Source organism: Prosopis cineraria, unplaced genomic scaffold (assembly GCF_029017545.1).
Source record: "Prosopis cineraria cultivar Desert tree isolate PC_DT_omini unplaced genomic scaffold, ASM2901754v1 PC3, whole genome shotgun sequence".
NCBI classification, from domain to species: domain Eukaryota; kingdom Viridiplantae; phylum Streptophyta; class Magnoliopsida; order Fabales; family Fabaceae; genus Prosopis; species Prosopis cineraria.
The window spans coordinates 7,499,479-7,513,498 of record NW_026555334.1 but is presented as its reverse complement, the minus strand read 5'-3'; the positions used below and the strand labels follow the sequence as shown (position 1 = coordinate 7,513,498).

At 33.5% G+C, this 14,020-nt stretch overlaps 1 protein-coding gene and 1 long non-coding RNA gene across 3 annotated transcripts; both read right to left on the bottom strand.

Moving 5' to 3' along the window:
• On the bottom strand, positions 1-891 carry LOC129304523 (vacuolar iron transporter homolog 4-like). Its single transcript, XM_054944209.1, has one exon. The coding sequence runs from the start codon at positions 798-800 to the stop codon at positions 129-131; it is 672 nt and encodes a 223-aa protein (XP_054800184.1). The 5' UTR covers positions 801-891; the 3' UTR covers positions 1-128.
• Positions 892-4,507: 3,616 nt separating this feature from the next.
• On the bottom strand, positions 4,508-13,596 carry LOC129305423 (uncharacterized). 2 transcript variants are annotated; one of them, XR_008591987.1, is made up of 8 exons: positions 13,196-13,596; positions 11,955-13,108; positions 8,330-8,417; positions 7,615-7,817; positions 7,071-7,157; positions 6,622-6,736; positions 5,330-5,410; positions 4,508-4,766 (listed from the first exon to the last, which is right to left on the bottom strand). It is a non-coding gene; the product is annotated as an uncharacterized LOC129305423 (long non-coding RNA). The 2 variants fall into 2 exon arrangements; XR_008591986.1 differs by having other exon boundaries at positions 7,615-8,417; positions 13,196-13,594.
• Between the last annotated feature and the right edge of the window lie 424 nt (positions 13,597-14,020).

The following is a 14,020-nucleotide window of genomic DNA, read 5'->3' as shown; positions in this document are numbered from 1 at the left end:
TTTCTCAGTGAAAGAGGGGGGGGGTATTATTCACTCACATTCTCAAAGAAATTGCACTGTTACACTATAAAATATTATTTGTGAGAGGATGAAAAGAGAGTATAGAGAAAGCAGTACAAGGTTCATGCTCATAAATGCACTCCCCCAGAATCCAATGATTTGGTTAACCCAAAAGTGATAGCCATGGCTATCCATCCTCCAACCAGAACCCTCAAACAAGACCTAACCACAGGAGTCTTTCCCAGAATAGAACCCAACCCTCCAAACACCACAAGAGCCGAGCTTGACACCAACACAATCACCATGAGCCTCACTTTGTAGTTTGTGATGAATGCAGCAGCAAGCAAAGGCACCAGTGCTCCCACAAAGAATGAGAATGCAGAAGCCAAAGCAGCCTGAAATGGATTTGGTAATTTCTTCTTCTTCTTCTCTGTCAACCCCTTTTCTTTCACATCATTCTGATCTCTCTCCATCTGCATAATCTCAACGTCATATTGAGTGTACACAGACACAAACTCTCCTATGGCCATACTGCAGGCTCCGGCAACTGTACCTGCAAAACCAGCAAGAAGCATGGCTCTCACATCTTCCTTCACAGCTCCTACACCCATCATCAATGAAGCAATCGAGACCAGCCCGTCGTTGGCTCCCAAAACTGCAGCTCGAAGCCATTGTCCCCTTTGAGAGTAATCAAAATTGTTACTTCCAGCCTCTTCACCATGACCTTTTTCATCTGCATGGTTTGGAACTGCTCCTACCTGGTTCAGTGAGACATGAACACAAGGTCCATGGGAAGCCATGTGGGAGAGTGTGAATCAACAAAGAAAGGAGAGGAAGGAGGAAGAGGTTGGGCCAGAGACTGACAGGAAGTTCAAGGGGTTTTATGTATTTAAAAAGGTATCCGGAGGTTTGGTTTGTAATTTTGACCCCAAGGAATATTTTAATGCATCCTGCTCACAAGAACGAAGGGGCAACAAGAAAAGCATTGATGATTTTCTTTAGGAGTAAACTCACATGGCTAATACTACAATGATTTAATTCTGTACATTTTATTACAATCAATTTATTATTAGCATAGTTGCTCAGTGACTTGTTGGTGGGAGCATTTTGTTCTCATCTTTCAGGTCTTGGGTTCAACTTGGCAGTGAGGCAATTGAATTGACCATTAATTTAGTTCTAATTCAATTATTTTTATTGCCATGTAATCCTGAGTTTAGAAGTAAAATGATGCATTATTTAGAATTATTATTAATATTGTGTGTTATTTACTAATCACGATTCAAACTCTCTTGTAACAAAAAAAAAAAAAGTTATTATCAAGACAACAAAATTTAAAAAATTAAATTAGATACAATCAAATTGGGAATACATTTGTAAATTATCTTTCCTTTACTCCAATCTCCTCCAGAAAATTGTTTTATTCATCAATCTGTCTCTGTGTGAAAATCCATTAATTATTTTATGTAAAAAAAAATGCAACCCCTTCATTACTGACCTTTCAATAAAATTGTTTAAGAAAATGTCAATTTTTGCACCTAATGGTGCCGCAAAGGTCACAGTAGATCTTTTTCTAGAATATTTACTTGCAATAAGTAGTTTATGAAAATAACTTTTGGCATGCACATTGAACCATATATATCTATATATAATTCCCATCTTATACACGAAAATTTGAAGGATAATATATTAATGCATGCTTTTGTATTTCTTATTCTTATTCACAACTAGCACCAATTCTTCCGTGCATTGGACGGGAAGCATATTTGTTGACACAACATCATATAGAAGATCGTGTCTCTTATTGTCATAAATATCATTTACTTTCTCGTGCATAGGAAGCATATGCTTTCATTGTAATCAATTTAAGAGAACATCATTTACAGTTAAATATCATTGAAATTTTTTTAATAATCATCACCAACAGGCATCTAAATTATATTATCGTACATATTTACAATGTTGTTAAAGATGAAGAATTAAATTTAAAAAATAGCTTCTTTAGATGTGAACAATGGGAAATTAAAAGAGCCATCAATAAGGAAATGATATTTAAAAAATCTGACATCAAGTTATGCAAGCAATCATAAAATTGTTTTATAACAAACCAAAATAGTTATAGAAGTATGTTGTGTAATACTTGATTAGATAATATTATAAAGAGATAAAAATAATACTCCTAGGTTGCCTAAAATAAAATTATATCTTGCAAAACTAAAAAAGCCATTAATATCATGCGAAAATGATACATATTCAATATTATCCAAGGTAAGGGTATGTTTGTCTAGCTCAGGAGGGAGATATGCTTCCCTCCTACAAGAATAATTGAAACTCTGTTATCACCATTTTCCTCAAAATACACCATAGTCCATTTTAAAACTAAGAAAACATACACTAAGCCAATGCTCAAAGGAATCACTATTACAAAATTGAGCATATTTGACAGTAATTTTTTTCCTATATTGATGGTTAGTCAAATAAACTTCCGGCATTTATACAATGATCATATACTTGACAATTAAACAAGTGTCAAATATATGACCCTATACTTAATAGTTATTAATAAATGTCAAGTATAATGTATCAGAAATGATCCTAGAACAAAATTTGAAGGGTATATTAGATAGTCATTTCATGTAATTGTCAAATATGCCATTATAGTTATTAATAAATGTCAAGTATAATGTATTAGAAATGATCCTAGTACAAAGTTTGAAGGGCATATTAGATAGCCATTTCATGTAACTGTCAAGTATGCCATTTTAGATAGCCATTCATGGCTATCTAAAATGGCATACTTGACAGTTACATGAAATGGCTATCTAATATGCCCTTCAAACTTTGTACTAGAACCATTTTTTATACATTTTACATAATGGTATATTTGACAATTATATAAAATGATTATCTAATATGCCCTTCAAACTTTGTACCAAGACCATTTCTAGTATATTATAATATGCATATTTGACAGTTATTCAAATAACTATCAAACATGTTCTGGTATTCTTTCTTAATGTGGCAGTTGAATTTTAAACAAAAACTGTAGTAGAATTGATAACTGACACCCAAAACATGCTATATTAACATGACATTTCATTATCGATCTGATCTACTAATGGACCAAATAATTACTCTATTTCTGATAAAAAAAGGATAAAATGATGTATTAAAAATTCACATATAAGCAATTTTTGAAACAGAGGAAACAATTTATAATGCTAACATAAATAAGAAGGCAAAATTTTTCCCACATCTTAATCAATACTTAAATGAAACACAATTAAGATACAGAATATATAAAATGGATTCCAAAGGATTAAAACTAAGATTCATACTTAATATTTAGACCCCACAATAGGATTTAACATTTTTTTTAAGGAATTAAAAGTTATAATAAATCAAAAGATGTGGAGTCTTTTAAATTGCCGCCTATTATTTTTTTTTTTAATCAAGTCTTCAACTTTATCTAGACTATCAGACTTCAACATACTGTCGTAACTTTTTATAAAGATCTCTACTCATAAAATTCAGAAAAACATAGATAGATGAGTGTAAAAATATTATGGCTAAAATTGATGTAACTACATTAAATGATCCTTGCAAAAAAATTCTTCAAAGTTGACCCTTTGATTGATGTGATAGGACAATAAACGACTGCAACCAGTCTAGTAAATTGATAATTTATTGAGGAATAGTTGGAGTCGGCTTCCTTTTAAGGAAATTTATTTTGAGTCATTCAAATTTAACATTTTTTATTATTTTATTTTATATTTTTTTAAAATAAAAAATTATATAAATTACAAAAAAATTTAAATTTAATATAAATAATTTATATTTAGTATTAATTTTTTCATAAATTGACTTTTTTAGATGTACTCTGAACAGTGTGGGTTAAATATTAATTTTTTTATAATTTTTATAAATTAAATGTGAATCATTCATATAAATTTTGAACTAACTAGATTGGTGAAATTTATTAAAATTTTTTACAATTTATGTAATTTTCTATTTTACGAAATGTTAAAAAAAAAAAAAAAAGCCTGGGTCCAGATTCTACACCTCCGCTGAGCTGAGGGAAACCGACTCCAGTTCCCTGCAAATATTTAATTACTCATAAATTCTGGATATATGTAAAATTTAACACCCATTGGTCGAAATATTCACTTTTGAACATTGTTCTGACAGTAAACAAAAATAAAAAAGCAACATGACAAAAGATAAAGTGATAAACCCACACAGTTGGATTACCTCATTCAAGACAAAAACACACCCAAGATGGAGCTGATAACTTTAATTACATGCAGACAATGATTTGCATAAATAACTGTGAGACAAGTTAAAATAACTAATATGCAAATTACCATTGAATTTGTAATCAAGAGATCATAGTTGACCATTCAATTGCCCTTTGTGGCACATAAGAGATAGAATAAGCAGTCACATACATACCATTTTAAATGACTTAAACATAACATAAAGACTGATAAAGAGAAGATATATGGAAACATAACTAAAGTTAACTTATATTAATATTTTCACTGGTGCTCGTGCACCTAATACATACTGTTCAAAAGGTTGGAGTGCCAAAGTTCTACATCCATTGGGGACAACCCATGCTCTTGCACTACATAGCCACATAAAATACAAAAAAATTCCTACCTAAAGGTAGTTCCATAATTTAAGACAAACATAATGACCTAAAACAACAGACACAGTCACACAGGACACTCCAAGCTATTGGCCTTACACTCTTGCCTCCCGGGAAGCTGAAAGAAAGCGCTCCTTGTAAGAAGGATCTCATAAAAGGTAGGATTCCAGAATACATGTGTAGCAGATACATAGCTAATGAAACTTGAATCTCTTGAAAAATGGCAGATTACAGGGGGGAAAAAAAAATATACTACACAAATCTTTAGGCCATGGGTACCGTACAGACTCAATAATTCACCTCAAGTCATTATAGCTCAAAGTGGTTCTGATATGGCAAACCTCACAAGCCCTCTAACACGACCAAGATTAGAAAATCCTTTTAAAAAAATCATCTAACTTCACCGGGCTAGAGAATTAGGACTTAATACATAACTACATACTCTTTCACCGAAATCATGATAGCTTGTGTAGATGATCCATTTTCATATTTTGATACATCAATATTTTTTTGGTAAGTCCTACATCAATATTATATAAGAGAAAACAAAGTGCCATATCCAATAATATCAATCATGGAAAGAGAGAGAATAATTCATACAAGTACAGACACTTGTAAACATAGTGCCTCATGCATGAGACAAAAAAAGAATTATATTAATATAGAAAATGGGCAACTTACCCCCGCAGCTAGGCATTCCAATATGTACACCTCTGAGCAGTTAAGAACAATTTCTGCTGCTACTTCATAAAGTCAACAATTCTGCATGATAAAATCTAAGGTTCATTATATCCATAATGTTCTTGCAAATTTTAAGTTCATATTGCAGCCCCAGCACCTTATTTCCATCATACATTAGACATTGAAGAAACATATAATTCCTATGCTACAGCATATTATGCCAAATTTCAATTTATGTTCTGTGAAGCCAACTAATAATCATTAGGAAAAAATTATGGCACTCTATAAGCCATAACTCACATGAAAAATTATCATATGAACATCCAAAACAAAGCATTCACTAAAAACGCATTTGTTCATATAGGATTGCCTTAGTGCAACTTGAGAAAGTTCCCTTTGTTCTTGGACAATCTTGCAAGATGAGAAGCCCATACATCAAAGTTCATATTGCAACCCCAGCATCTTATTTCCATCATACTATTATTACTGGGAACATTAAAATAACAAAGTATCAATCATAGCCCAGCTTCAATATTACTTTCCCTCATGAAGAGCCTATATTGCCAAAGAAAAAAATTTAAGTTTGAGGGCATACAAGGACAATGGCACAAACCATAAAATACTGCTTTGTAGTGAATGCTAATCATATGGGCAAAACCTTTGATGAGTACAATACTAATTAAATCGGCATGCAATAAGAATTTGTTCTTGGACAATCTTGCAAAATGAGAAGCCCATACATCAAAGTTCATATTGCAACCCCAGCACCTTATTTCTATCGCATTACTCCTAGGAATATCAAAATAACATAAGGTATCAATCTAAGCCCAGTTTCAATGTTTTACTTTTACTCATGAAGAGCCTATATTGCCAAAGGAAAAACCTAAGTTTGAGGGCATACAAGGACAATGGCAGAAACCATAAAATACTACTTTCCAGTGAATGCTGATCATATGGGCACAAACCTTTGATGAGTGCAATATGAATTAAATCTGCATGCACTAAGACAACACCCAAGTCAGGGTGCTATGTTTAACTATATAGATTTTGATAAAACCAATGCGGGATGGCATGTGGCTAAGACAAAAGGGGGGAAAAAACAAAGAAAGAAAGAAAAACTCTCTAGGATTCAATGGAAAGCTATAGAGGCTTCTTGATTTAGAACCAATAGAGCAAACGGGGAAAGGAGAAAGTGGGAAGTAAATAGAAAAGAGAGAGGGAGGAAGAGAATAAACTAATTATGTAATTAAGAATGATATGAAAACCATTGTACAACTGTTTGAGAGGATTACTTTTGGAAGCTCATACTTGCCAACCGAAAAAACCATCAGCAGTAGCAGATAAACATCCTCTTCTTACGCAATGTTTTTGTTGTTTCTTCCATTGATGATTGCAACCTTCTCTTGCCTGGACAATATAAAAGAGGATCACTATTGCTCAAAATACGTGTGATTGAAACTCTGACTGGAAATTCATCAAGAGTCTAAAAGCTTAAAACATTCAAAATGCAACTAAGCCATAAATGCAGTGATAAAATGGATATTTCAAAGCAAAAACAGAAAGTAGGGTTTTGGGAGGATCATTCCTTAATAAGATTTGATTATATAACATAAACGTTTGTAGCAGTTTTCAATGTAACGCCAAAAAGACCAAAATTATATAGAGATGCATTCCATATTTCTAGCCCATCAAAAATTATTGCCTTGTAGTGCAGTGCATATATATAGGAATATATCACTACCTTTATAACGTGACTGTGCTGAGGAAAGGATCATCACATTGAAATATCGCATGTTGTCTTCTGAAGGCAAAGCGCTAATTTCTAGCGCTGCACAAGCAAGCCCCATAATAAAAAATAGAATCCATATCTAACACACAAACTTGGCAAGAGGAATAAAAGAAAGAAAAAAAAAAGGATAATTTTGATTTTACAAATATTAGGCTAGATGAAATTCATATCATCACTAAATAAATGAATTTGACAAAAAGGCCCTTTAAAGATAGAGTGAGATTCTGCAGCACTTCAGCAGGGGATATTCATATTTCATTGGTACAGAAGAACAGGAACTAAGAACACCTGGATCACTCAGAAGATGCTAGTTTCTTGTTGAAATCAACCAAAACAAATGAATTACCAAAGAATACAAAAAGAACAAACTCAAATAAAAACTCAACTAAGCGAAGGAGATCAAAACAGAAAGAGGGCATAACACCCGATTAAATGTATAACTTTCAGTAAATTGAAGCCATTATTTGACATAAAATCAAACTCTGCTGAAATTCACCTTATAACTACACAATTTTTCTTTCAATCAGGTAAGATACGGCCACTTCATCAATCTTTCCAACAGCAGCTTCTTCTCCTCCACATCGAGCTCCCTCAAGTCCCCCAATTTCTGTTTGCCTTGTAAATCCTTGACAATGCCTCTACAAACTTATGCGTATCTCTCCACTGTGACCTGCTTGTCTTCACTCAATGACGCTGTTCCTACAAACACATTCTCATAAAATCGAAGAAGCCAAAAATCAAAATCACTTGGTAGATCTAGAGTCACCAGAAGCTGGCCAACAGCACAAGCAATGGTGTTTGCATCTGAATACAAATGGAGGAGGAAGCAATGATTGGAGTAAAAGATGTGAAAGCATAATAGATGAAGCTGGGAATGCTGAATGCAGAGCTGCAGGAGAGAACAGAGGGGGTGGGAGGAAGAGAAAAAAGGAGAGAGGAAAAATGTTCCTGTCCTCTGGAAAAACGGGAAAGCAGAGGTGAGATGTAGACACTGACCTCAGCCAGTGTTATTTTTTTAAAAGAAATTTTAAAAATATGCAGTTTAGAAATTTAAAAGAAGAAAGAAGAGGAAAATTTTCCTGGAGTCAAACATGTAGCACGCAGCCTGAAATTTTCTCTGAGCCATGGCTCTATAAACAGTAAATATGGCTTTATGAACAGTGAAATAAGTGAGGAGCCACCATGAGCCATCTTTCAGATTTGGCTTCTACCATTTTGTTATATATGATGCATTGAGATTGATAGGAAGCCCCTTTATACAAAGCATCTCACAGCAAACAGATTCCGTACTCCTTGTTCCTAGTCAACAGATATTTGGTCCATCAAAATAATCCAAGAAACACAATGCATTTCATGTCTGTTATCACAATTAAACGCTTTAAAACTAGGAATATCAGAAATAATAAGACCTTAATAAAAGCTTGAAAGCAAGGATACCATATACAAGAACATAAACAACTTTTTTGTTCCTTAAGATAAAGCCAGATAAACATACAACTTCATAAAACTTTTGTTACAGAATTTGCGATTATTGCCAACCTGTTATTTTTGCTGTGTTATCAATTGCAGTTTAGGAGCACCCATGTTTCTGTGCTAGGTTGCTACCATTAAGACTTGAACTTGCTATCCACTTAAAGGATGCTTGTCTGGAATTTCACTGACTTCCCATATTCTCTTGAATAAATTCTTCTGTTTTTTATATTGGACCCATTTTCTTTTATTTGGTTTTCTAACTTTGTGTTTCTATGCTTTATTAAGGAACTTTAAACTTAAGAAGTCCAATTTTTAATCCCCTGACGTATGGCTAAACTTCCAAATATATTTATTTTAATTTAGTCTCTCAATTATTATAACAGTTTTAATATTGCCCTTCCAGTCTATTTTCGTCCAAAATCCGCTATGTTATCCTCCTCCCATCTTCTCCGGGGTAATAATTTCCTCCTAATAATTTTTAAGTCAATAGACCATGGTCTGATGATAAATTTTGGTTGGAAGGGCAACAAGCAAACATTCCAGAACAAAAATTTGTCGGGTACCGAATTGAAAGTCCACCAGTTTATCAAGGATGAAAATAGGATTTTCTTCTAGGCTTTTCATTTCCCCATTTTCTATGTTATAGATCTATGTTTAAGTTAAAGGATTGCTTTCAAGAGCATTTTGATTGGGACAAGACTTATCCTATGAAGTTAATTAGCTCTCTGTTATCAAGTTTAATAAAAAATAGGAAAAATTAATCATTTGGTCCCCATAGTTTTGACCAAGTTGTGACTTAATCCCTGAACTTTGACTCGTTGTAACTCAATTCTTATAGTTTTAACTTGGCTGTAACTTAGTTTCTAAACTACCTCTTGTAATTTAGTCCCTATTGTTTCAACTACTTAAATATTAGTCCTTATATTTAAAAAAAATTATAAAGATTAAAAATATTTTGAAGTTTTAATATTTATACTTATAATATTTAAAGATTAAAAGATTAAAATTATAATATTTTGAACTTTTAATATTTATAATATTAGTACTAAATTTTTAAATTATTAAAGCCTTTTAATCTTTATAAATATTAAAAGTTCAAAATATTTTTAATTTTTATAATTTTATTTTTAATATTTTAGGGATCAATATTTAAGTTGTTGAAACTATAGGGACTAAATTGTAAAAGGCAAAGTTAAGGGACTAAGTTACAACCGAGTTAAAACTATAAGGATTGAGTTACAACGAATCAAAGTTTAGGAATTGAACTATAATTGAGTCAAAACTATAAGGACCAACTGATTAATTTTTCCTAAAAACTAACATTTTTCCATCTTTACAATTTATTATCCCTCTATCAACATATTCAACAGAGTTCCTCCACGTGTCTTGCTTCTATTTAAGGACTTGATAGCAAATATCTAAGTACTACTCAAAATTTGCCTTAAGTCTAAGGAACCTTTATCTCTACAAATAAGTTTCATTGATCACAGACCCTAAAGCCAAATAATATGTGAAGCCTATAATGATATCAGGCAACCAACAAGTATTGCTTAACTACTATTTAAACGTTAGGAAATATAAGTAAAGTGTATATTAATGAGTGGCAAAGAAGCCCCAAAGTATGAATGGACTAATCATGAAAGCAAGCAACAAACCAAGATCAATCATTGCATCAGAAAGCAAGAAGCTAAAAGATCCCACAAAAGCCCCAGTGAATCATCAGAAGCATCATAGTCCAGGATGCTAACGCCTAGCAAATCCATCAACGAATCCACCCAGACAAATGTTCCAAAATGTGAATGCCACAATCATATAGAATATGAATGCCACAATGTGTGTATGTGAATTCAATCACCAAAAAAACAAATAGGCTGGTTTTTGCCAGATTCAGTTCTTTTAGTTTGGAAATGTATGTGATTCAATTTAATCCATCAGTTATTCAGCATACCTTGCTACAAGAACAAGACTCTAGAAGCATAAGGAATACCTAACAAATTAAAATATTTAATTGAGACAGTTTAATTAAATAAAAAAAAAATCAGACCAGAATGAGAAATAGTTTCTTTCAGAAAACAGAACAATTCTCTCTCCATTTCACAATTTCCTAAAAACCTAAATCTGCTCCCAATGAATATGTTAAAACACCTGCAAGAATCATCAACCTAATAGAATCAGAACTTTCTGAAGTGGAAAGCCACATGACCAGGAAACGGCAAACAGACTAAAGAGCATCACTATACTGTCCAACAATATTAAATCATGGTAGGGATTGGTTGATCGGAATTGCAGTATTTTCAGAGTATTGCATCAGTCATGATCACCAAACTCCTTCCTAAACATTTTCCAAAGTCATCCATAACACAATTTCAGGGTATAGTGACTTTAGCCATCACACATTTTTCTTGGCCAAAAAGAAATCACACATTTTCCAAATATCTTTTTCCTATCAAGGCTAAATGTCTTTACATGATAAAAAGAGGGAAAGCAAAAAATATAGATCATACAGTTAAAATGCAGCATCATTGATATATTCATAATAAGTTTGCCCAAAATTAAAGTTCCTTGAAAGAACACAAAAATTTGAACTGGAAATATCATGATCTACTTTCAATTTTATACAAGTTTATTGTAGTCTCTAGCGTCTCGTCAACTAGTTGCTGGGTGCTTTTCTTATAATCCTCAATGACAATTTCCATTCACATAACCTCTGCTCTTGGTTACAGACTAATCCTCATTGTGTTCTAGATTAGATTTTGTTCATGCCCATAAAATTAAAAGTGCCAGAACAATAGCATAATTTTAGAGATAATAATAGACAGAAAGAACATTAGTGTTATGATTTTATAATAATGACATTGGTTAGTTGTATAACCATTAATATGTGTGGCCATCAGTAGCCGTTGGGTATTATTCCTATTCCAATAAATACCCTACAACTCAAATAGTGAACTCTATGATTGATCAATGTAGAAGCTTGCCCACTATTCAGCATATCCTCTCTTCTATCTCTCTAATTCCTATTCCTCTTAATTTCTCTCTGTCTCCCCTGCCTTCCCTGTTCTTCTCTCAATTCCTTCTATTCTTTCCTAATCTCTATCAGTCAGAATTATCATCATACATCAATTAGCAACCTAATCTAACTTTTGATCTAAACAAGAAGATAATACTTTTCTATCCCCATTTCCAATTAAGACAGTTCTTAGAAATGTTTGCCTTTAGGGGAAGATGCATGCCAAAGAAGCATAAAATGGCCAACTTAATGCCTTAGATAACATTCTCTACTTCAAGGAACACTAGAAAGGAGCCCCAGGAGCAAAACCCTACGTATCAATATAAATCTCATGATAAAGGATTTTGGTTTACCATCTGAAATGAAGTTTATCATGCAACCTCTTTCCCTGTCGTAGCGTTGTTTTAGGAAAAGCAGCCAATTTATGTCTGTTGTGTATTCTTTCCCACACATTGCAGAATCTGCTTGCTAGTGACTAACATCAATGCTCACCAAGTTCTTTTACATGTTAGAACAAGCTCTTACCCCCCACCTTCAGACGCTCTTCTCCAGTCTCTTCTTCAGCATCATATTCAGCTATGCACTAAATATCTTTTGAATCAGTCTTCACATAATTCCTTCCATTCACGCTTAGATAGGTCCTGAGACAATTCATGTCCACTAAAGAATCACTCTAAAATGTTCACACTTCTTAAACCCCCTTATCTCTTTGCTATGAAGTACAGCCAATAGAAAACAGTGCCCTGCCCAGGATCAATATACGGACGCTCGTGTTATACACAACATGGCATTATCACTATATGACACTATAAGTTAGAACTCAACATATCAAATTTGGTTCCATCACTGTGTTCGTGTCAATGACATACCCTGTGTCTATGGTAGTGTGTATGCTTTCTTGATTCTTTAGCAGTCAGATCTTTCATTACAAATCAATATTGGAAGCTCCAATCTTCCAAGTACCTAAATATCTCGCATTCAATGAGCAACAGTTCTCAGAAATCCTTGGAGAACTATAGTATTCATTTACCAATCAATGTGAGCCCTTGATCATCAATAACCCTCATAGCTTATGTCTTGAGATGATCATTCAAAATATATTAATCTCTGTTTGCTACTAAACCCAAAGGCAACGCACTGTTTAGTCATCACATTTCACAGCCTTCCCCTCCAGCCAAATAAGCTGCCTCAATCACCTCCACCACAACTTGCATCCTTAACCACGGTCAAATAACTTCGTGGAATTTCCACCATCCAATACCTTAGATATTCCCTTTTCTAATCAAACCGTACACCTTATCCTGAGTTCTCCACTACTACTCACATTTCTGGATTGCAATCTCGGGAATCTAGCAATCCACACGTACAGAAAATTCGGAGCCCAAGCAGGCATAAAAAGCACGGAGCATCATCTCTTTTTGCCCCCTTTTTGTCTTGAAAGGAGCATCATTTTGGTAATTCAAAAAAGTTATGAACAGAGTGCTGCCAGCCACAACCCTGTATATGACTTTAAAAAAAAAAAAAAGAAAAAAGATGAGCACATTTGGCAATATTCGTTGAAATGACAAGGTTCTCGAGTCTGATCTTAGCCTACAGTAAAAAAGCCAATCCTGAAGCCACAAGCATGGCACTCTGTCAAATAGGGCAGGACCCTTGTTTTCTTCTGCAATGGAGGATTGGAATTGGAATGCACAGGACTTTCAGCTTACTCAGATATTTCGGAACTGTAAAACTCAAGAGGATTCTATGGGTTTAGTAGCATTTGCTTCTTCGGTTGATTGAGCTTCATCTTCATTCTTCATCGTTGGGCAAGCCTGATGAGACTGAGCAAAATTGTGAACAGGAAAGTTGGATCATCCGGGTATTGCAGCGGGCACATCGGCCGGCGATGAAGATTTTCGTTTTAGGGTTTTGCGAGAGGCGCCAATTTTCCAATTCGTCGGGAGTGTACACAAACCACGCGCTATTCCTGCGAGTGAAACATATTTAAAGATAGGGAGAGATGAGAACCAGTGCAGATGACAAGATGAGATTCTTACCATCGTTCTTACCAATCTTAAAAAAGAAACGTGTGATTCACGCTCTAACCACCCCTTATCGTGGGAGGGTGGTTATAAGGAAAGATTGATTTATTAAACTTCTTATTTAATTTTTTAGTTTTATTTATAAATTATTTTTAATATTTTTATTGAAATTAAAAAAAAAATTTCAATCTCATTATTTTTGCTTTAAAATTTAGATTACGATATAATTTTACTCTTAAATTATTTGTGGAGAAGTGTTGTCCTTAATATTCCTCCTAGTAATGTTATTCTCACTATTTTAAACACAATAATGTCTATTATATGAAGCAAGTGGGTTGCATTTATTTGGTACATGTGACAGTGAGTTATTCCCTCAATTGATGACGTGGCGCAAA